General features: G+C 44.5%; 1 protein-coding gene across 12 annotated transcripts in view; it reads right to left on the bottom strand.

The window, feature by feature from the left end:
* LOC105702741 (rap guanine nucleotide exchange factor 6) overlaps positions 1-25,330 on the bottom strand; it is a 142,432-nt gene that overhangs the window by 37,766 nt on the left and 79,336 nt on the right. For 9 of the 12 annotated variants that reach the window (XM_012430544.2, XM_012430549.1, XM_012430552.1 and 6 more), the window contains one exon: positions 4,750-4,825. In XM_012430544.2, coding sequence (XP_012285967.1) covers positions 4,750-4,825 — 76 coding nt within the window. Of the gene's footprint in view, positions 1-4,749; positions 4,826-7,759; positions 8,719-25,330 lie in introns of those variants that run through there. The other 3 variants (XM_023432097.1, XM_023432098.1, XM_023432099.1) reach the window with 3 other exon arrangements.

The following is a 25,330-nucleotide window of genomic DNA, read 5'->3' as shown; positions in this document are numbered from 1 at the left end:
ATAATAGCAGATAAATAATAATAGCTCGATAAATAATAGCAGATAAATAATAATGGCTCAATAGAAAGTAAATAGTATCTTAGCTAACGGATGGCGGCGCTGTAATCATCTCTCCAGCTCTCTTAATCTTATGGCGATATATAGCGAATTGCATTTTTTATCTTACACCCAATACTCGCCATTCTATCTGCGTCTCTCTTCCTCCCATATATGAGATATCATTGGCTAACACATGTGATCTCTCTTTCACTCCCACTTCTGGTTTGTTAGCAAACTTTAACACTATTTCTACCAAAGGTGTCAAAAGACACCTTTTAAAATTTTAACTTGAAATTATTTTCAGTTTAATAATTTTTTTCTCAATTAATGTTTTAAGTTTTCGTATAATAATTGTTAAATTTATTTAGCGGTATCATTTTCCTCCAGCTCATCAAAACCTTTTGATCGAAATAGGTATACACAAAATCGTGGTAGAAATAGTGTTAAGAGCATCAAGCGCTAAGGTTGGTTCTGGGCTTCTAGGGGACTTTTGAATTCTTTGCCGCACCTCGAGGGACCCATCTAATTCCCCGTCATCTAGGCTAGTAATAACGCTTCTTGTCGGCATTGCGCCACGTAGCGGGACTTTTATTTTTCAACGTACCGAGAGCGGTCAAACTCGAGGTAGTCTTTTATTCGTCTTGGAAATTAACCGTCTGAGTCCCAAGCAGAGCGATCGCGCTGTTTAGATTTCATGTCGAAAAGAAAAACCAGGACATTTGAACGGTATGGACAACTGACGGTGTACTTAGAGTCTATTGAAATAGCGCTATCGCGCTGCTTGGCTCTAGTCGCGCTCTATTAAGGTCTATATCTATAAGGTCTATAAGGTCTAATCTAATAAGGTGATATGAAAGAGTCAGTCTATATGCATCTGAGAAATGAAATCGTCGGGGAAAGTATTCCCCGAATTGGGTGTACCGATTCGTATCAAACTTTACCAGGTAAATATGGAGACCCTAAAGTAGGTCCTGAAACTAATGAAATTTTATTTTTTATCAAAGAGTGATTGAATTCATCAAAGAGTAAAATTGAAAATGAAGAGTTTCAAGACCTGGCTCGAACAATTTAGAACACCGTAGAAATGGAATATTACAAGAAGTCATATCTGCAGTACCCAATGGCGAACCAAAAACACATAAATACGAAACAAAGTTAAGTACACGCAATGTCTCCCTGTTTGTACCCAAATGTCCAGCTGAATTAATCTCACGCATTGCCGATAAACAATTGCAGCGTCTGCAGCTCATAACTGAGCGATGGCGTGACAAATTAACCGTGCATCATTGTTCAAAATTATTTAGCAATATGGGTACATACATAGCAGACATTCCATTGAAGAAACGGTCCAAAAATACTTATGTAAATCGATTTTCCTCCTCGTATGACCGTAAATTTTATGTCTAGGATTCGAGTGGTCGCATCACCGGAAGCCAGGAGTGCACCTGCCGACCCTGGGCGAGGAGGCCTGCACCTGCACCTGCGGAGGGCGGTCGGCGAATTAGGCGTGGGAGGTGACGCAGAAGGAGGCTGACTTTGACGCAAGGCGGGGCGCATGCGTGTAAGTGAGCAACGAGTAATAGGATTGCCTTAATTAGCCCGGTGGCGGAGAACAGGTGCAGCGCAGGAGGGAAGGGAGCTGCAGCTTCGGCAAGGAGGATCAGTCCGAGGAGGGACCGGGGGCTTAAAGGTCGCACGTCATACCGGGTCACATCTAGTAGTCGCTATTCAGGCCAAAGGCGGGGTGCAGGGGACGACTGGGTGACACGGAAGCTTCGGGGCAACGGGGAAGGGGGAACTGCACTTGTTAGATTCTCTCGAGTAAATCGCTGCTCCACTTGCCTGCAGGAGTGGGGCGCAATTACATTATGTCGGCGAACGCGCGGCAATTCCGTTAGTTAGGTCTCGAGCTCTTGTTTGCAAATAAATTGTTAGATAAGCGTTAAGGTAAAGTGACGCCCCCCTCGAGTTGGTCGATCCGAATAAGACACTTTGTTCTTTTCTTCTCATAAATTTAAAGTATTGTAACTATGAAATTGCAATATTTTAGATTATGGTAAAGTAAAGCCCCCCTCGAGTCGGTCGATCCGAATAAGACACTTTGTTTTTTTTCTTCTCTTAAATTTAAGGTATTGTAACTATGAAATTTCAATATTTTAGATTTAACAGGGTACCTAAGGGTCCTCTTGATTCCGTTTCACTCTCTAAGCCTTACTTCGAATTTGTACGTCCTGCTTAGTACGAATTAAATCCTACTTTAGGCCGAAAAGTAGATGAAATGGAAATATTCACCACTCTTAAGATCTGTAATAAGACCTCGATTATAAAGAACGTACTCATCTGTACATCGTTACTAAACCCATTTAACAGATTGTTGACTGGTTACGAGTTAACTCGTGCTGAAACCACTAGCGTTGCAAAATTGCCGGTCAATAATGTGTTAAGGTGATGTGAAAGTGGCCTCAAAGAGGTATCGTTTATGAAACTTATCTCCGAACTGGGTGTGCCAAATTGTCTCAGACTTGACAATGTGAATATGGAGGGTATAAAAAAGGTTCTGGAACCCATGATATTTCTATTTTAAGATAATTTGTCTATAGCTATTTTGAACAATTTAAATAACAAATGAAATTTCCCGAGTTGCAGTTATGCATACGTACCAAAAAGTCAACATATTTCTAATACTTTTCTCCGAACAGGCAGCGCGTTCTACCTTAGAGCCTCCATAATCACGTGTTAAAGTTATAACTCGGTGCACCCAGTTTGTAGTAAAATTTGATAAATATTTCAACTTTTTGGTATATTTTATATCACACTTTCATATCACCTTAAAAAAGGCATACAGCTCGAGGTTCCAAGTAGGATAGAAAATTTCGTCTCGGGAGATGCGAGATAGTGCGGCTTTTTTTTTCTGCCACCTCCGGGATTTCGCCTCGAAAGCCGCGAGCCGGTCGATAAGCGATCTCTCTTGCTCCTGATTTAGGGGTTTTGCTCGGTCGACCCGTGCCAAAGTCGTGGTTCCCGATAAGCGCGCGCCATCGAGGGCTTTCCGGTGACAGGAAGTCCTATCGGTCGCGCTCGGCGCGAGGACGCTCGCGCACATCCTCGTTGCGTCACCCAGTTCGTCGTTTCTACCTCACTACCTCTCTCGCTTGTCCCCCCTCTTCCTCGCATTCACATCCGCGGATTCCACGAGAGCTCCACTTGGTCACTCCACGGTCCACGGTGCGTTCCAGCTCGTCACTCCACGAGGCGCGTCCCGCGTCCCACTTCGCCCGGTTTCGCCCTCCACCCAGTTCATCCTCGACGCGAATGCATTTATCCGCACTATGCACGGAGGGAGACCCGCCGAGGGCTGCGGAGTCTCGGGGAAAAATAGCGAAACCACTCTCCGTGGCATACTTCGGTTTAATTCAATTTGTACGGGAATATCGCATGACGCCCAGGCCGAGGCTGGGAAGGGAACGCTCGAGCCACGTGGGTGGTACGTTTCCGGGATGAACTCTCGGTCGGTAAACGATGCACGTGGTTCGCTACTGGCGTCACAGATGGCGCGACGTAAGCCGAGTCGGGGAATCTCGGGACCTACCTATGAACCACGCGTATTCCGGCTCTGCGACACGGTAGATTTTTTTCAAATTTATAAAGTGAAACTTCTTATGGTAATGCGCGTAAGTTTGCATGTTATGATAAGAACCCTACTCGAGAATTGACACTCCTTTTTTTACGGTATATTACTATGTACACCCATGCTTTAATATTGACAGAGTTTGCGTGAGCGTTTTGGTTAGTGGGGTTTAATTTCAATTTGTTGTCTAGGAAGCCAAATGTGCTCCTGGCTTGGCAAAGTTGGCATTAAGGAATATAACGAACATTTGGAACGTTTTGGAAAGGGAGCCGAGAAGGGGAATCAACCTCCAATTCCAGCGAAACGATATACGAGAGGTAAACTACGATTTGGAAAATCGGACACTCCAGAGATTTGCAATTTCTCTGTGTTCGTATAGGAGGGTAGGCTCGTGCCCGAGCGGGACATAACTCTCCCGAGGGAGGGTCTATCGATTAGCTGTCTAGGTTCCGTCGCGAGCCTCGTCCGGACGGTGGCATTATCTTTCGTGGTGACATCGCCAGTCGGTTAGCCGGCGCTTCCTACACGGTGCATCGCGCATCTCTCTCGACGAGATGCGTCGCGACGCACCGAAACGCATGCGGGGCGTCCGCGCCCTTACGAAAGTTACAACACCTTGCGAGATGATTACGACGGTTCATCTCATTTTACAAACTTCAACTATGAATTAGTGGCGTTGCACCGTAAAGATATGCAGAAAAGCACTTCTAGTACGTATGGTTGCGGTATAACTATAAATTTGACGTTTTAAGGTGATATCAAAGTGACATCGGAGGTCAGTTTTTCGTTAATGTATTCTTCGAAGAGGGTGTAGCAATTTGTTCCAAATCTTACCAGATGAATAAGGTGCATTGCGCACCTCTCTTTCTCTCTATATATATATTTATATAGTGCACCACGCATGATGCGCGCTGCACCGGACAAGGTACGCCATGCACGACGCAAGGCGTTCGGTGCAGCGTCCATGGTGAGCGGTGCACGATACGGGAATGCACGGTGCATCGCCGTGGAACGCTCCATTACAGAAAAGATACCCGCGCGTCCGCGGGAATTACGCTCTGGCCACTTTAAGGTCTACTCACAACGATCATCTCGGAGGGCTCCAGGACGAAGCATTCGTTGGGTCTCCTGGCGCTCCCGCCCGTCCGCTTGCCGAAGCTGCAACATAAATAGAGAAATTTTCGTTTAATATGCGGGATATCGTTACCTTTTCTCTTCCTAGATAGTACGACGGCGAAATCGAGAAGAGATAAAGGGACCATCTTTATCCAGTAGCGGGAAAGAATTTATTAAGGCGATATTAAAGTAGCGTTTGAGGGGTCTTATGAAACTTTTCTCCGAACTGAGTGCATCGAGTCGTTTGAAATCTCACTATGTCAATACGGAAGCCCTAAGAAAGGTTCTGACACCCATGGATTTTCATTTTTTAATTCGTTTTCAGTCGTTTCTCATGTTTTCATATTTACGTGGCGAAACTTCAAACGGTTCGGTACATTCGATTTGCAGAAAAGTTTCATTAGCCATTGACCCCTCGGATGCCACTTTCATATCGTTTTAAGGCTTCCGGTAATTTCTTTTATGGGGCCTCCTGAGACTGGAGGGTCGCTAAAATCTTGTTTCTTCGGCCGATAGAGTTCTTCTCGAAATAGCATTTTTTTAAGTGGTAACCGTACAATCACTAGGAAGTGATCACTTCACGCCGACAATTAGACGAGGAGGTGAGAAAGAATTAGAAGGTGGGAGTTTATCGACTACCAGAGTGTTCTAAATTGTGGTCAAATTGTCTTAATCCTCTATCTCATATCAGAGCCTTCGATAATTGTATATAGATCGAAATATGTGAGCTCGACGCCATTTTGATTCTGGTCTGGACTAAGTTAGTGTTTTTTTTTTTTTTTCTTTTCAAAAGCCATATTTTGAATGTGTCAGGACAATTTTTAGATGATCACGAGTCACGTGTCAAAGTTTCGAACAGTTTGGACCAATACCCTTAGGAAGAAAAAGTGTTTTATTCGAATCGACTGATTTGAAGGGGGGGTTTCACTTCACCTTAACAATAGCAACCGCGGTATTATTCCTACGTAATAATACGTAACGTATATCAATGACGTCCGTAAGCCCACGTAAGAAGCGTCACCTTTCAACCCCTTATTTCCGTTCATGAAAAACGTGGGATAAAAGCGGTCCCTACTAGGTGTAACACGTAGGTCGGGTGACCAGCTTCGCCACAGCAATTCCCTCGCAAATATATAGGCCACAGGGTATAACGATTTAATCACGCTTCCACGCTAGTAGCTAAAACAGCGAATCGATAATTAAAGGACAGGTCGGGTCGCTCGGAGGCGTTTATCGAGGTTTATCTCGTTGGTAGACCGATTGTTCCACGAAAGACACGCCGAATTATCCCAGGACAAATGCGGTTTGAGGTGAAGTGAAACGCGTCGAGGAGCTTGATCGACGTCGACAAAGAAGATTTTTCTAAATGCCTACGTTGCCGACATTGGTTTTTATATTGACAGCCGTGTCGAATTATATTGGATATCGTACCAAATGGCATACTCCACCTGTCGTTTCCGTACAATAAATATCAAGAAATCGAAGCAAAACTCCAGAAATCCTCTGAATTCCTGCTTTCTGGAGCCCTAATTTACTGCAGAGGGACCCCCTGCGCCATCTGTGATTTCCAGGTCAATTAAATTTTCACTCCGAGACCTCGTATTCCCATCGTTTTCGCACAGAAGCGCATACAACACTTTTTTTGCCTTTATCCCATTCAAATGCGAGTTTATCGATTACCAGAGTGTTCTTAATTGTCGTAAAATTGTCCTGACCCTTTCGATTCTCATATCAGAGCCTTCGATAATTGTATATCGATCGAAATATGAGAGCTCGACGCCATTTTAGTTCTGGTATGGGCTGTTAAAAAATTTGTTTAAAAAATCCAAATTTCGAATGTGTCGGGACAATTCTTAGATGATCAGGAGTGATGTGTCAAAGTTTCGGTTAGTTTGGTCTGATACCCTTTAAAAAAAAGTGTTGTATTAGAATCGACTGATTTGAAGGGGGATTTCACTTCACCTTAACGGCTTACTTCAAAGAGGTCCAATTCGGAGGGATGTATTCGGAGATCGATGCGATCTGGATTTCCAGGGACCCCCCACGAATCTTCCGAAAAGCCCTCCACCCTGCCCTAGATACCTCCACCCGGACGTTCTTTCTCGTCGCGTGGCTCGTTTGCAAATGGCGTCCTCGGCCCTTTCAAAGTTCTTTGGAAAACGAGGCGGCATCAAAGAACGACAAACGGAAGTCGCACGCCCCAAATAGTCGGCTACTCTGGCCGGAAAATGTCTACCGACTTTCCGGCCCACGGTAACAAATATCGACAAACCTCCGAGAAGATGCAAGATTCAGGGAGATATTTCCGCGCTTCGGACATTGCACGTTGACGTCTTCTTCGGTGGTTTTGATCCCGCCTGACAAACGATACGGATGTCCATATTGTTAAGATGATATATGAAAGGCGATGAGAAATAGAACAGAGTCGTTTAATTGACCGAATTTGGTTGATTTCAGAAAGCGCCTTGGTTGAGTTAATCACTTATACCAAAATGCTTAATTTAATTAACCATAAATTGTTAACCAAAGAATTTAGCCGACTTTGTTGTCCGTACAATAACCATATTCTGTGACCGAATTATCCGAAATTGAATTGATTCACCCGAACATTCTTCTGCGTGGAGCCTCCGAGAAGTCTCGTTCTCCACACTTGGGGAAACAAAACAAAACTGCGAGTACAGGCATCGCTTGAAATTTCCCTCCGCGAATATGGAGGTCCTAAAGAAGTTCCTGGTTTTAACGCGACCTTGGAAACGTTCGTAAAGAAACGATGAAAAATGAAATTTCGCGAACGTCGGACCTTCCTCAGGGGCCTCCACATTTGCGCGGTAGAACTCGAAGGATTCGCAACCCGTCCAGTTCGTAGAAGTTACGTGAACGAGACACCTCGGAAGGCACTTTCGTATCACCTCGAGGCGATAAGGTCCCTGGGACCATCCGGGACACGGAATGCCCGGGTAAAAAAGGAAGCCTCACCATACGGAGAAGCGCCTCCTGGGGAAGGCGGGGGCCGGGGGCGGCTGGATGCGGCGTCCCCTGTCGACGCTCTCGCTGCGCAACGCCTGGACGGCCTTGGGCACTGCCCTGAAGGGCTCCTGGGCGGCCCTCAGGGCGCCGTTGGCCCCGCTGGGGTCCCCGAAGTTGACCCCGCCGCCGCCCCCGTGGAAGCTGTTCCACCTCCGGACGGGGCCGCGGCCGGGGGCGGCGGTTCCGGGAGATCGCAGCTGGCTGGTGTGCTTGTGCATCCTCCTCGAGGGACTTCACAGGGAGGTGGCGTCCTCTCGCCCTAGGGGCTCCTGCCTGGAGTTCTCCTCCATCCTCGACCACCTCCCCGCCGTCCTCTCGAGAAGTTCCCCCTAGGTCTTCTCGTTCCTCGGCATCTCGCCGAGCCGCTCCCTCTCGAGGTCTCCCTTCCCATCCGGAGCTGGCCTCTGGGTCCTATCTCCTCGGCATCCGGAATCTCGTTCCAGAGGATGCCGGGAAGTGTCCCGAGGGACCCCGATGCCTCCAGGGACCCACCGGGTCTTTCGGAAACTCGCTTTCTTCTCCGCACTCTCACCGTTCACACTTCCGACGCTCGCTTCCTCGCACTTTCGAGATCTGCATTCTCTTTGACTGGACTCCAAGGCGCGGCTTCCTGAATGTCGTGTAAGGTGTAGGAAACCGAAAATCGGAAATTCAAGGGCGAGTCGAAATTTTGGCCCTGCTTGGAAACTGCGGTATCTAAGTGTCCTATTTCGCTCATTAACCCTTTCAGCACTATGGACCCGTAAGTGCGTCCGACGTTTGGTCCAATATCGCTTGTACGCCCTGATGAAAGTCGCCCATACGCCCAAAGGACTTACCGGTGAAAGGGTTAAGGTGATATGAAAGGGTCGTTCTATATATATCAAAACGTGAGAATATTTATAAAACTTTTCTCCAAACCGGGTGCATTGAATTATCCCAAACTTTAACACGTGATTACGGAGGCCCTAAGGAAGAGCGCAAATATTCGTGAAATTTCATTTTCAACAAAAATATTCTTTTTATTTAGTCTAGGCTAGAACCAACATCACATATTTTTTTTTTTTTTTTTTCGTGAAGAATGAAATTTTACGAGCATCGCGTTCTTCTTTAGGGCCTCCACAATCACGTGTTCATGTTTCAAATTATTCGGTGCACCCAGTTTGGAGAAAAGTTTTATAAATATTTTCACGTTATATGTACATACACATACATACATGTATGTATAAAGAATGACCCTTTCATATCGCCTTAAATTCTGCTTTCGACCTTCCACAAAATGTGAATTAGGTGCTACTGTAGGCTTACAAGTAGAAGGAACGGCAATGTCTACCACTTTCAGGGTATAAAGTGGGCAGCAGTTCTCTTCTCTAAACAATCTCGAAACTCATTTAAATTCTGCAGCCAGAGGTCCTAAGTGGGTTCAACATTTCGACTCGGGAGACCCGGAGAATCCGGAATGGCCCCAGACCCTGACCTCCGCAATACCTGGAGAGGGAATTGCATTCGCGCATCGGATGCTGCATATCCTGGGGCCGATTAAAAGCCAGGAAAGTGCTACCTGTCTGAATAGCAATGTGGGAATATGATCTAACGGCAGTTAACGGGGACGCCGGTAGATTATGTATGCAAATTTCATTACGTTTCCAGATTTTTACGGATTTCTATCGCCGAGGCGAGCGAGCCAGAGGCGCCGCGGGATTTTGGTTTTATGCTAATGGGTCCAATTTACTCGAATATACCTATTTCAATTCCAAATCCAGCTATTGTTAAGGGACGATTACGGGTCAGGTGGGTCCGGGATTTATTTATGAATACATTTTTTGCCACTCTTCTGTGCAGAACCGACCGACGTAGCTAGAATCTTGTATGTCGCGTAACCCTTCCTCGCGATGTATCCTCGCCTTTGCGAGGTGATAAGGAGAGCCACCGATAAACCCGAGACGTCGACATCTCAAGTGTCACATAGACGCAACGTTTCCACCGTTTCGTCGCAGACCTGATAAGGCGGAATCCGAAGACCACGAGGATTCCGCCTTATCAGGACGATGAGAGGACCTGATCAGGACCTGACCAGTCCCTCTCAAAACACCTCCACCTTGCTTAAAATGTTTACATTTCCACCTTGCTTAAAATGCTTATACTTCCACCTTGCTTAAAATGTTTATCATTTATTATGTTTATATTTCGAAGACCACGAGGATTCCGCCTTATCAGGACGATGAGAGGGCCTGATCAGGACCTGACCAATCCCTCTCAAAACACCTCCACCTTGCTTAAAATGTTTATCATTTATTATGTTTATATTTCGAAGACCATGAGAATTCCGCCTTATCAGGACGATGAGAGGGCCTGATAACGACCTGACCAATCCCTCTCAAAACACCTCCACCTTGCTTAAAATGTTTATATTTCCAACATCTTCGAAAGCAAATCTACAGTTAAACCAGAAACAGCGGCACTCGGAATAAAAACCAAAGAGATATTAGGGGTACCGATAAGTAATCAATTTCTTTCGATAAATGGAATTTCGCGAATATCGCGTCCTTCCTTATTGCCTCCATAATCACGTGTTAAAGTTTCAAATAATTCGGTGCACGCGGAAATGTTTAATAAATATCTTCATGTTTTGATGTGTATAGAATGAACCTTTCGTATCACCTTAAGGTTAATTATTATTAGGTTAATTATAATAATAAATTAGTGATAACAATGGTGCCTGAAATATCGAGGAAAACGGCAGTGTATCTAATAAATTGCCCGAAGAGAAATGCACGAGACGCGAACGCGTTTCCCGCTTGGATAGCGAGAGAATAAAAAATGAGTGGAAAAGGGGGTGTTCTCTTTTTTTTTTCTTTTCTTTTTTTTTCCCCCCTGCAGACTGTGGGAAGACTCTAACGCGCGACGGTAAGGTGAAGTGCATAAGAGGGGCCTAGTTGTGCAGGTTCGCCAAGTCCAAGTACGGAGCCGCTCGAGTGTGTATAGAAATTCAGTGAGCTTGCAAAGCTCTTGAGCACGCGCCCCCGAGTCGTTCCACGAGAAGCGCTACGCGAGCAAAGTCGTCCTTTAGCGACGTTTCCCCCGAACTGTGCAAATACGCCGACAGTGAAGACACACGGCCGACCGTATAACATCGTTCCGCCGACTTCCGTTTCGTTTGGCTTTCTAGCCAAAAATCAGAGCGATTTTCCTTTCCCTATTTCCGCGGGATTTTCCGCACACAGCCTCCTTCACCGTCGCTTCTGCATCTGTTACGAGTATTCACCCGTTAAGAGCTGACAAAACTCAATAAGTCATTCATCAATTTAATATTATAATTAATTCAAGTTTTGTTTCCTTCGCGAGGAGTCTCACTTTATTCGGGTACGGTTCTTCTTTCACGTGAGCAGTTGCATGAATATCCCATTTTGCAATTCTAGTTGAAAAAACAATTCATTCATTCATACAACTGCCCGACATACTAGCCGGGCAGAACAACGGCAAAAACAATTAATTCATTCATACAACTGCCCGACATACTAGCCGGGCAGAACAACGGCAAAAACAATTAATTCATTCATACAACAACCGCCCGACAAACTGTTTTGATCGACAACGATTTTGATCGTATTTCTCCCCCGATCGAGCTCAATCGAGGGCTCGTTTTAAAGATAAAACGTTGACGTGCGTATGACTTTTCCAAAAAATACACACGGGATCCCCTTACCGCATAAGATATGCGAACGTTATCGCGAGTAAAAGCAAGCACCATAGATAATAAATTTGCGCTAAAGATGAAAAACCATGGTCGAGTCAAAGGAATCGTCAATCAACCTTAATTCGACATTTCCATTCCGTGGAACGTTCCTTCCATTTTCCACGGGCAGTTTCCGTCCGGCAATAAATTTCATACGCTCGCATCATGGCATGGATCGATTATCCGGTACTTTCCAAGCGTTTCCTTTTTCTTCTTCTTTTTTTTTGTTTTTTATTCCGTGGAATAATTTCCCGCCGATGCCCTGAGTTAAGCCCGGTACTCTGAATTCGGGAGGACCGATCAGGAGGAGCTAGAAATTCGGAATAGCGGAGAATCGAGGGAAAGCTTTCACTGGAGCGTATAGACGGTAAGTAATGAGTAATAATTTGAGGTCGCGGGGGAGGGGCGGCCGTAATTATTTTTCCGCCCGGTTACTTGGCTCTACGATTACTCGAGTCGCCGGCGATGCTCCCCGAGTCTCGGGATAATTCTTAACGCGTGCATCCAATTATTTTCAATTTTCTTCCCCGACAGCGACCGGCTGCTCTCTTCTTACGTAGGAAAAGGAGAAAAGGCGAAATAGGGAGGGCGCCATTCTTCCTCGCGTCCTTCGAGCGGAAAGATATCCGCAAACCGTGGAGAAATCCAGGCGAGAAGTCGCGACAAAGAAGAGCGTTCGAGGGCGCCTAGATTTAAATAATAAAAAAAAATAATTTCCTTTAAATCCGTACAAACAAAATCTTATGGAAACAGCGTATGACGAGCAAGGCTTGCAAAAAGTGAGTATACCATGAACGAAACTTGCAAAGAATTCCCTTTAAATCCGCCCAAATAAAATCTTATGGAAACAGTGTATGACGAACAAGACTTGGAAAAAGTGAGTATACCATGAACAAAACTTGCAAAGAATGTTATAAAATTGTGACATTTTTTAACGGTACAGCTTATGACCGCGACTTCGGATCGCTTATCAGCCGCAGTTGCAGCTGCGACGCCTCGTTATCGAGGCGCCCCTCGCCGGCGCCTGGCAATCTCGTTTCGATTTCCGTCCACGCTCGGCGACCGGCAGTCCACGTGGAGAGAGGGAGAGAGAGAGAGAGACGCCTTCCGACGCCACCCCCTCGCACAGGAAAGAGAAGAAATCGAGCCATCGATCGCAAATCGGTCTCGCGGAAACGAGCAAACGAGAAGCTCGTGATCCCGTTTAAAGGGACCTTCGGATCTCCCGGAGATGGAATCATCCTCGTCGGTCCCAATTAAGGTGAAGTGAAACACGTGGAGGAACTTGGTCGACGTTGATAAAGAAGAAAGAATTCTTCTAAATACCTACGCTGCCGACGTTGGTTTTTTTTTAATATTATATCGACGATATATTTTTTATATTTTATATCGACAGCTGTGTCGAATGATATTGTCCTAAATGGCATACTCCACCTGTGGTTTTCCCACAATAATGATAAAGAAATCGAAGTAAACCCCAGAATTCCTCCGGGTTCATGCTTTCCGAGGCCCTGGTTGACTGCAGAGGGACCCCCTGCGCCATCTGTGATTTCCAGGTGAATTAAATTTTTACGCCGAGACCTCGTATTCCCGTCGTTTTAGCATGGAAGAGCATAAGACACTTTCAGGGATTTTAAATTATACTGGGTTAAATTTCGAGCACCTTGGTTGACATGTTGTTTATTAACGGGATTCGAGGCTGAGAATCTCAGGGAAAGTACAATAGTGTCGCGAACAAACGTTGCCAAAATTGGGCACTACTCGCGCGACAAAGGACGACCAGACCGGAAGAGCAGGGCGATCGGCAAGGATTCGGAAAAGAAATCGGCCATTGTGAACGACGGGCTAATCCTGGGGCACTTTCTCGCTGGGGAGACAACCTCGGGCACCTTCCTCCGAGTTGCTAACGAGCGACATTCCCATAACTCCACTAACGCGGGTCTTGCGTGTTCGTAGCTAGGAGTCCTAGCCTTTCCAGCCGAGATTCGAGGGACACGAGCAATGGACCTCGAGTTGCCCGAAAACGCGAATTAAGGGGATGTGAAAGTGGCATCCGAAAGCTCAATCGTTCATAAAACTTTTCTACGAACTGGGTGTCTCAAATCGTTTCACACTTTAAAACGTGAATATGGAGACCCTAAGGTAGGTCCTGAAACTCGGGAAATTTAATTTCTTATAAACTATTTTTAAAATACCTACAAACAAATTAGAAAAGAATTGAAATTTCATGAGTTTCAGGACCTTCCTTCTAGTCTTCCTATTCACGTTGTAAAGTTTCAAACTATTTTTTAAAATACCTACAAAAAAACACGTTTGTTAACTTCTTATGGGTAACCGACCACTTTGGTAAAAGTTTGGTATTTTAAAAGGCTTTTCTTCCTATTTTATATATATATATTTTTCATATATTTTACATTCAGAGATTATGTGTTGTACCCTCATTTGATTGTTACATTCATCACAGTGAATTGGATTTGTTTTCGGAATTAGATGGTTATGAGTGAGCTTTGTATGACCGAATCTTGACGGCACTTTTGTAGGATTTCGTCTCGAGATATATCTCGGTCATTAGTGTTTTGTTAACATTTTTTTAATTATTATTTAACGTCGCATCAACTGCTTTGGTTATTAGCGACACATCGTTCGCTTAAATAAAAATACGTAGGTGAGTAAATAACGATGGTTAGTCTTTACAATTCGCGTAAGAGGTTAATGTCTTTTAGGAACATTAGTGTTATTTTCTTTGTTGTTGTTAACTTCTTGTGGGTTACCGAGAGCTTTGGTAATTAAGTTGGGTATTTCGAAGCCTTTTCTTGCTATTTTATATTTTTTACATTCAGAGATTATGTGTTATACCGTCATTTGGCTATTACATTCATCACAGTGAATTGGATTTGTTTTCGGAATTAGATGGTTACGAGTGAGCTCTGTATGACCGAATCTTGACGGTACTTTTGTAGGATTTCGTCTCGAGATATATCTCGGTTCTCTCGGGGGCGAAAGGTGAAGAGAGCGAGAGCGACGTTTTCGCGCGAGTTCGGTCGGCGACATTTCCAAGGAGAAGACTCTCGTCGAGGCATGGAAGCTCCCGTTCCCATTCGCGACACGTCTTGGCGTATGAAAAGACGCCCGGGGGAAGGTGTGGGAAGTTCGAGTGACATTTCCAAGAGTTTACGCGCCTTACGCGGATCGGGACCTCGATTTTTGCCGGGACGCCGAGCCGGCGTGGGCGGACGCGTGGAAAAGTGGAGCGAGCCGGGCGAAATGGAACGAGACCGAGCAAAAAAGCTAAACGAGCTCTTCGAACTTCGCTCGTGCCGGCAGAGATTCGTTTACGTTGCCGGTCCACCGTGCAAACCCCATAAAACCCGAAACTCCGGACGCCTCGAGTTCCCATTATTCTGATCCCGAAATCCACGCCAATGATTTCATTTACTCGCGAGTACCGCGAGAGCAAGAAAACGGAATGGCGCAATTGCGAATGAAAGAGGCCGACATCTTTGAAAACCCGGCCGGGCGTTGGAAGCATCGCGGAAAATCATAAAACGTATATGAAGCTTCATTTTTTCGCCCGTAGAAAAAAAATCCCTCGAATGTAATCTTCACGCATAGAAGGTTTTTTAATCCATGGCACCCAGTTAGTAGAAAAGTTTTATGAACGATTGAGCTTTCGGATGCCACTTTCACAACGTCCATAAAGCTAGCAGCGCCACGTCAGCATAACCGCATAAATCATGCACCAAAATTTATTGCTTTCTTTATTGCTTATTTATTACACAAATTTGAATTTTATTGCTCCAGCCGTTTTAAAAAAAATCAGTGGCTATGCCAGCTTTAACAATTAAGCTGGCATCGCCACCTGACGTTTTGTGTGAAATTAAACAAAATAAGTAAATTCTGCCACGGTGCAGGATTTTATTGCTTGACCCGAGAAGTAATTTTAGTTTTTAAAAATGTATTTCTGCCAGTCAGAAAGAACAGGCAGTTCACGTATATGTGAAGGGGGTAGTTTTGGACTCAAGGGGTGGAGCAGTGAAATTGTAAATTGAGCAATAAATAAGCAATACATTTTTCCTACATTTTGCACCACTTAATTTTTATAATTTCACACAAAATGTCAGGTGGCCCGGCCAGCTTAATGTTAAAGCTGGCATAGCCCCTGATTTTTTGAAAACGACTGGAGCAATAAACTTCAAATTTGTGTAATAAATAAGCAATAAAAAAGCAATAAATTTAGGTGCATGATTTATACGGTTACACTGCTAGCTTTAGGGACGTACTTTCACATCCCCTTTATATATAGGCGTATAGCCGGCTACCGCTACAGGAGCCCACGGGGCTGGGGTAATATTTTCCTTAATATTCCGTAATAAGGAATAAATTTGTCAAGTGATTAGCCGGGATCGCGGCGCAGGGGAAACCCAATTAGTTCCCCCGATGCGTTACCGGACGAGTCCCGAGAGCCTCCCTCTTAGTCGGGGTCCGAGCGGAACTCCGTCCGGGAAATCCTGAACAGTCGAGAGGCTCCCGAGTTAAAGGGATGAAAGGAGCGGAACGGGAGCCACTCGTACCGTCGATCCCTCGACGAGCAGAACTGGAACTCCGGAGAGGTAACCGTGCTCTAATAATAGCCGCCTACACTGCGCCAGGGACTTCCAACCGAGGCTCTTTTTGTTGCCCATCGATCGCCGCCGATCGGTGCACCCTTAACGATGGAACTCCTCAAATTTCGCGTACACGTGTCGCCCGACGGTCTTTTTTACGGACAGACTTCGGGGAAATATCCTGTCCACTGTTATTCGAGGTTTAAGAGAGGATATGAAAGAGTCTGCCTATTTATATCTGAGAAGTCAAATCATCGGGAAAGTATTCTCCGGATAGGGGGTACCGATTAGTTTGAAACTTTGCCAGGTGAATATGGAGGCCCTATAGAACTTCCTGAGACTAATGAAATTTCATTTTTTATTATTTATTTACTTATCATAGACTTGAACCAACATGATGGGGTCCGGGCGCGTTTTCGATGTTTTACGCTCCCTGGAGGCTCAGAATAGAAAATGAAGGGTTTCAGGACCTAGCTCGAACAATTTAGAGTGCCATAGAAATGGAATATTACAGAGTCAGATGGGAAAATGTGGAAAATACATTCACCAACGATTGCGAGAAAATGCTGGCTTGTCCTGTGGCTGACACGTGTTTTTAGAGGAACCATTTAGTTGCAGCTAAAAGTCACAGATGGCGACGTTGGTCCTAAACAGTCGTTGGAATACTGAATTCACGGGGTTTCGACAGTTTTACATCGACATCTCTTTATCCTTACTTTACCAAAATGACATATAGAACCCTTCAGTTGGTATAATTCTCAACGTAGACTGTAAAAGACTTTAAAATAAATATAAATGTCCGTAATGGGACGCGCCAGCTTATGTTCTCGTTTGAGTACTCAAAACGGCATTACCACCAAAAAGGGTATAGATGAATTTCACTTTAGCGACGTCGATTAAATTTCTTAGCGCCTTTCATATCCTCTTAAACCAATGTTTGGGAAGCAACTAATAAAATAGAGGAGCGATCACGTCCAAAGTCCCCGTCGAGCGGTTTTCGCATATCCAGTAAAAGCGCCGTTCATATTTGGAGTTTATTCCCTAACCGGTCAAGAATGTACCGCTTCTGAATAACTGTGCTTCCCTAGGACGTCAATTAATCGATTAATTGGGTAATTAATGTCAAGATTTAGCTTTATCTCCTGGATTTATCTGCAGTCTCGTAAAGGAAGGTTGTACAGATGGTAGTCGTAGCGCGTCGTTCAATATTCTTTTTTGATACGCTTTGACGACATATCCTGTCCACGGTAGTTCCAGTTCTAAAACAACGCTTTCGAACCAGCGAATCGAGGAGAGATTTTATCGGAAGTTTTACGCCCATGTCGAGCGATTTTTCCATAAAGTAAAACCGCTTTTCGGTTTTCAAGTTGATACCGTGAGTAGTCAGGAATTCACGAATGGGAGTACCAATGTTAAATATGTCAATTAATTGATTTATTAGTTAATTCATCAATGTTATGATTTAGCTTTATGTCATGCACCAACTCGTAGTCTCGTAATCCGTATACGAAGGTTATGCAGATGGGATCTGTAATCCGGAATAATCCCTTCGCGTTTGCGAGATTCGAATTCGGTATGTGCTGCATGTGAGCAATCGTGTAGCTGTATTAAGTTGGTTGTTAACCGTGCAAAATGGTGCAAAACGATCCAGTAAGGGTCATTTAAATCTGCGATGTGCGTACTCCAACTTAATGCAGCTTAAGGGGATGTGAAAATGGCATGCGAAAGCTCAATCGTTCATAAAACTTTTCTACCTCCTGGGTGTTTCAAATCGTTTCATACTTTAAACCGTGAATATGGAAACCCTAAGGTAGGTCCTGAAACTCGGGAAATTTCATTTTTTATATACAATTTTTAAAATACCTATAAACAAATTTAAAAAGAATTGAAATCCCATGAGTTTCAGGACCTTCCTTATAGTCTCCCTATTCACATTCTAAAGTTTCATACTATTCGGTAAATCGAGTTGCGAGAAAATTTTTATAAACAAAACCTCATCGACGCCACTTTCACATCACCTTAACCTGTTAAATACGGAATTTGCTGTAACACGTTACGGATTACCGAGGTGTGGACATTTCGCGTCTCTGCGAGCTGGAATTATTCTTCCAATTTATTGTGTAATACGCGTACATATATTGCAGGCATCTCACGCGGGAAATAATCTGCAAACTGTTTGTAAATCGACTTTTATGATAATATGGTAGTCATGAATTTCTATCTGGGAAAGGGTATCTATACACGAGGAGCGAAAAGAGACGCGTATAGGATGCACGCCGCTGCACGAGGAGCGATTCCATTCCTCTCGTTCCTTCGTGCCATTACGTGGCCCCGACCCTCTCCGTATCTAAGAAGCTAATGTTCCACGGAGGAGCTCGCTCCTCGTGAGAGCACGGCCCTAACCATCGCGATGCTAGTCGCTTCTTAATAACCAAACTTTCCCACGAGGTGCCCGAAGAGTCTCGGGAACTCCGAAGAGTTCCCGCCGATGGAGGCGCGAATATCTCCGCCATTTTCTTCGCCGTAGCCGATTTTTACGACCGGGCGAGAAGCAAGCCTGGGGGGAAATTCAGAGGGCCCGCAAAACTCAACACATGTGCCCAGAATATTGGCGATTGTTACTGTAACGCCAATAATAATAGCCCCATCGGTTTTACTATGTCGCACGCATATCGACGTCGGTCTCACAAGAGGCACTCGGTGTAATAAGATCTGCTCTCGATCCGAGCCCGGCTTTTTTTTCCGCAATTATAAGATCCCCCGAGGATGTACATTCAGCGTAATAGTTCTCGTTTACGACACCAGCCTTGCCGGTGGAACGTAAAACATGAGAAAATAGAATATACCGGGGATGCGCGAGTCTCGACGATAATTTGGCGTTTCGAGAGAAGCCTCAAGGTGATGTGAAAGTGGCGTGTAAGTTTTTTCGTTCATGGAACTATTCTCCAAACTGGGTGTACTGAATCGATTCACACTTTACAGTATAGATATGGAGGGTTTAAGGAAGGTCCTGAAACACATATTTCAATTTTTTTTTTTTTCTTTAATTTGTTCAGAGATAATTTTAATATTTGTTATAAAAAAAGGATATTTTATGAGGATCAGGACCTTCTTTATAGCCCCCAACATTCACGTTGTGAAGTTTGAAACGATTCTGCACCCTCAGTTTTAAGTATTTCCGTCACTGTCTTTGCGCTCGATTTTCCCGGCATCGAAGTCTCCGCTTCTCCTGGACCGTTACCACCAAAAAAGGTACAGATGAATTTTAATTTATCAACCTGGATTAAATTTCTCAGCGCCTTTCGTATCTTCTTAAGCGAAGTTAAGCAACTCAACGTAAATTGCGTTGCTTATCATTAAGTTATCATTTTAATCAGATAGCAGAGGTTCATTCTAATTGAGAAATTCCGTCGAAAAGGTGAACGGAGTCGAGGTGATTTTAAGTATGTCTTTGCGCTCGATTTTCCCGGCATCGATGTCTCCGCTTCTCCTGGACAGTTAGCGGCGCGTTTCTTCGGATTTCTTCAGGTTTCTCCAGCTATACGCGTGTACCCGCGTGCCGGCTATCGAAGGTATATACATCGGCTATCGAAGTAGGAAGAGGATGCCTAGGCAAGAACGCAAATCGATCGGCGAGTCCGCGACCACGTAACGGGAAGCTGGTCTTCGTCGCCATCTTTCCCGTTACAAGAGAAGCGCGACTGAACGGAGTCCGGAAGTGGGCGCGAGGTTACCTCCGTCCTTCGGAAGCGAAAAAGAAACTCGTTAAAAGTCGCCAAAAAGGAGAATTGGCTTCTCAGCAGCCTTTGGCGACTCGAAATACTGTTCCAAAAATTTAAGGGAACCGCGAACCCTGTAACTCCGGTTGGAGTTAAGTTCATCAGGAACGGTGATTCTTAACCTCTTCGAATTTGCTGAACGCTTTTGATTATACCGGGAATTTAAGACACACCAATATCACTAAGGTAGGGATATCCAACCTTTTGGCATCATTAAACCGCATATAAAATATTCATAAACGACCCATACCTCAATGAGATATCATATGTAAACATATATAAATAATGAAATTTATAAAAATAGTGATAACGTGTCATATAATAATGTTAAGAGGGGTCGGGAATTACTCACCCCTTTACTCATACCATAGAACTAACGACAAAAATATGCATGGAGAAATGTCAGGATAAAGTAATGTGTCGAAATTTCGTACAATTGGATACAATACCCTTAAAGAAGAAAATAAATAAATAAATAAAAAGGAAAAGTGTCTTATTCGAATCGGGTGATTTGAGGGGGGGGATTTCACTTCACCTTAAATTCCAGGACTCGATTCGATTAGCTGGATGCAATTGTAATCGAGGGGAGCGCTCGAAAGAGAATAGTCGGCTAAGCGCGTAAATTCCTCTTCCAACCGAAGGGGTAGTCATAGCGTCTGTTCGATTTACCTCCCCCAAAGAATCAACAATGGAGGGCCGACAGCTCCTGGATATAACAGACCTGTAGCACCGGTGTTCCCATTACGGAAAACCGAGGGGGCACCGGAGGAAAGGGATAAAAAGTGACATCGACAAAATGCCGGCGAGAGAAGAGGGGCCCGGGCGTCCTAACGAATGTGCGGACTGCCGAGGGCATCGGCGTTTCAATTTCATTTAAGCACGAGAGCTCTCGTGCCCAACCCGACCCACCTATAATTCGATTCGATCCTTCCCTTCGAGAACAATCGAGACGGTCGTGGCCATTTTCCCGGCGAGACGTCTCGCAATAGAATCTTGTCCGGAAGCCGAAGAATGCAAATCGACGGAAACTTCCCATCGGCCATTGTCTTCCGCCCCCGACCGGGAGGCAACTCTCTTCTTTCGAGGAACAGGGTTGCCTCCTGAAATTGGATCGATTAGAAATCCTTTATCGAAAAGGACACGTACTGGCGGTAATTTCACGCGTAATGCCTTTTCTTTTTTCCTTTTTTATCCACGAACGTTTCAACTCTTCCCTATTGGTTCCTGAATCGTTCTCCCATCTTTTAAGAGAAAGGAAATAACGCGCCAGTTCCGATTGTTTCCATTTGGTCCAACATTTAGAATGACGTTTCTAATTTAAAAACCAGGATCTAATCGGCGCTTAGCGTTTTGATAAATTCAAGAATATTGAAATAACTCCTCGTTAAACACAAAAACAAGTGACGTTAACGCAGCGGAGAACGCGGTGTCATCAATGTCATCAATGATTGATCCCTCGAGGTATCTAGTAAAAGAGGTGCTAAATTAAATTGAATGTATATACCCTGGGGGGAAAAGTTGGACTCGAAGAAATATGCATTGACAAAAAATCCTGCGAGTAAATGCATTCAAAAGAATGTCAGATTGAATGAACAAAATTACTTTCAATCAACAATTAACTTTAATTAACCTCAATTGTTCGTCTCAACGAAATAACTTATTCTTGCAATTATATATAATTCAGGCACCGATATATATGTATGTCAACAATATATATTTGCTCTCAGTATATCAATCTACAGAACAAGCGCGTTTCGTTTAGCCTAAAAAACTGTTTTACAGGGTCAGGTCCCGAAAAGGAATCGATATGATTTTTCTTATTGACAATATTGTATAATGTTAAATATAGTCGACGAAGAAGAATTCGTCGAGAAAAAGTACATTCAATCGAGGTTGCGACGTAAAAGAGGAGAGAAAAGCAAGCGATGGAATGGACTCGATTGACTTTTTTTACAAAATCGACAATGGGCATCGACAGCTCGGGGAGATCCGGCCTACTAATTCGATCGAATCCTTCCCCTCGAGCAAGCGAGAACACAATACCGTAGTCTCTTTTCCTGGCGAGACGTGCTTCCGACTGCTCGCAAAATCGAATGGAAATTTCCTTCCACTCCCATCCGTTACAACGGAGATGAACCAATATCTCCCTTTTAAGCTGACTTTGTACAAAATAACTACGAACGAAAATTAACGCAACAAGAAGATGGCCAATGGGCGTCGGAACAATCATACAAAAGAAAAGAAAAAAAATGTGTTCCACGTGGTTACGCCTACGTCATGATAATCTTCGTTATAGATTCTAAGCTTTCAAGAGGAGGAAAATATGAAAATTATGGATTCTTGGTTCTACTATAGAATGAGTACAAACATTTTCCACTGGAAATTGAAATTTCGTGAGTTCAGAGACTCTCGTTAGGACCAATCACGCGGTAAACATTTCTCCAAACCGAGTGCACCGAATTATCTGAAGCTTCAACACGTGATTATGGAGGCCCCAAGGAAGAAAGCGATGTTCGTAAAATTTCATCTTTCGAATAAAAAGAGGAATAAAAAAACAGAACGTCTTTCTTTGGCCCTCGTCCGAGATAAATACAAATCTTGTTTCTCGAAGGATGAAATTTCATGAGCATCCCGTTCTTCCTTAGGGCCTACGTAATCTCATAATGGAAGTATTCAAACGATGGCCCCCAATTTGAAGAAAGGTTTCATAAACATATTGACTATTTTGTGAGTGTATACATTTTCGTATCACCTTAAAGCTCCGAATGTGCAACGAGAGAGCAGCTCCGACGCGAGCCTAAACGCCGTTTCTCGATTCGCGGGCCTCCCACTTGGAAATCAATATTCCAATTAGACGTAATTGGTCCCGATAAGTATCTTCCCTCGAGGTCGCGTTTCCCCTTAAGCCCCCCGAGGCGCGTCCAATTCGACGCGACGACAAACCCACCTCAGGGTGTCGAGGAACCGACGGAGGAACAGGTGACCTTTACAAGTTCGCCTCCCGGAAGGTGTACACCTTGAACTTAAAACTCGGCGGGCGGAAAAAGCTCGAGGTATCGTAAGGTGTTCCCCTAGGAGAGCTTGGTACACTAAGGGGCACCCGTCGAGGACAGGTGCCTCGTTCTTTGCCCTCCTCTCCCTCCCCGAGCGAGGTCAACCTGGGGATTTGGACCTGGAGGAATCTCGAAGCCGGTCGTTTCGGCAATCCCAGGATGAGTAACTTGTCCGGCATCTTTCCCGGAAGATGATCGAAGGTCTTAAAGGGGAATTGTACCCGAGTCGACGATTCATACGCGCGTCCACCCGCGTTAAAATGTGGCACAAAGTGTTCACGCTTTGTGTGCGCACCGGGAGGATTTATAACAATACAAGGGAAAAATTAAGATCGGAGGATGTCACCGAAGTCGGTCTAGTTTGAACGTCTAATGTATACTTGGCTCTGTCTCTGTAGGATCAGGGGTCCGAATGAGTATGAGGTCGAGACTCTCCTGGTTGATGCTTTAGCTCTACTTTGAGCCTGCGTAACCCAACTTAAGCTTATTTTGGTCCTATTCTCCCCTCTTACTTTCAATCTTGTACGTTCTACCTAGTCCTACTTTAGATCCACGTTTGGGTATAGGTGTGGAGATGGTGTGGTGTGTACCCATTAGTTGTGTTTCGTCCCGGGTCTGCCTGTGTGGGCTCGCCAGTTAGGCTATCAGGCAGACCGTGCCTTAGGCACCGAAAAATCTCTCGTGAGCATGATTCAAACCCGAGAGATGAGTGTAACCGCTGGGCTATCGAAGGCCCGTGTAGAAGGAAGAACTTCTTATATATACATATATAAACATATAATAGAGGAATTGGAAATGTCTGCCATTAAGGGGATGTGAAAGTGACATCCGAAGAGCCAATCGTTCATGAAACTTTTCCCCAAACTAGGTGTACCGAGTCGTTTCAAACTTTACAACGTGAACATGGAGGCCACAAGGAAGGTCCTGACGGTAATTAATTTTCATCTTCTTTTACAAAGAATTTCGAAAATATCTATAAACAAATGTTTGTCTATATCTTATAGCCTCCATATTCACATTGTAAAGTCCCGAACGATTCGGTACACCCAGTTAGGAGAAGAGTTTCATAAACGAGACCTCTTTGACGAGACTTTCACATCGCCTTAATGTCTAAAGTAAGACCTCTATTGTACAGAAAGTACCCCAGACAATCCACCCAATCGCGACAATGGCAACCCTCTTGTACGCGCATGCGCACGCCGTGCGGGTAATACGCTCGCCCAACTGGCTTTTGGGGCCAAGATTGACACAGTGTTGGCTTTGTTAAATCAAATAAATATGGCCCGGCAAATGGTCTGGATTACACCTAATATCGTCGGATCCGGATAAACGAAATTAGGGTACCCTTCCAACGAAAAGGAGGAAGGCAGATGGGGGAAACGTGAGCGACCCTAATAAACGCAAAGTAGTGATATGAAAGCATAGAACCAAAGTAACGCGTCCAAGGTACACATTATCCTTATCAAATGTTAACGTTCCTTAAACGTTAACGTTGCGTCTATTTAACGCTCATTAAGGTGACGTGAAAGTGGGGTCAAAGATGTCTTGTTAATGAAACTTTCCTCCGAGCTGAGTGTACCGAATCGATTCAAACTATACAATATAAATATAGAGGGTACAAGGAAGGTCCTCAAGACTCATGAAATTTCAATTACTTTCCTTAATTTCTTCATAGAGACTTTGTAAAACTTATTAGAAAAAAAAGAAAAAAAAATGAAATTTCACGAGGGTTAATTTCAAACGTGTTACAGGCCTTGCACTTCGAACGTGAGAAAAAAAATCGTTCATAATCAATCGCTGTACTTTCGATTAAAGTAAAGACATTACACGTTAAAGTCGAGGCCTCTTGTCGACTGCCGTTTCTCGTAAAGGAAATATTTAACGGAGAGGGCAAAAATTAGGGGGGTGGCGTGATTAACGTTTATTCTTTCCCCCCAGCCGACATATCCACTAAGTCAGCGGGTATAAACGAGCGTTCTCCTATTTAGTCTTTATCAGGAAGGCGACCACAGGGGATCCGATCCAGTTTACTTAAGGAAATGGCTCCAACTTCCGACGGGAGGATTTCTACCAGATTTCGTTAGATTTAAGGAGGACCACGTGTTAACGCTTTGGCCGCCTCGCTCGATGTGGAGGGAGCGAGAGGAGATGCGTAGTCACAGATAATCCGTAGATATAAACGTATATATATAGTCAGGGCAGAAGGGAGAGATGGAGAGAGAAAGAGACCACAAAACGGACGCTCCCCGAAACATCTGCGCCCTACATCCCTCCTGCGTCCCCCTGCGTCCCTCTTCATCCCCGTGCCTAATATTTATTCAACGCCCGACCACGCGATGCGCGACTCTTCCAGGGCCGTAAAACCTCGA

This window comes from Orussus abietinus, unplaced genomic scaffold, assembly GCF_000612105.2.
Source record: "Orussus abietinus isolate OABI.00-Male unplaced genomic scaffold, Oabi_2.0 scaffold223, whole genome shotgun sequence".
NCBI lineage: Eukaryota > Metazoa > Arthropoda > Insecta > Hymenoptera > Orussidae > Orussus > Orussus abietinus.
The sequence above is the reverse complement of the archived record's forward strand: the minus strand, read 5'-3'. Positions and strand labels throughout refer to the sequence as shown.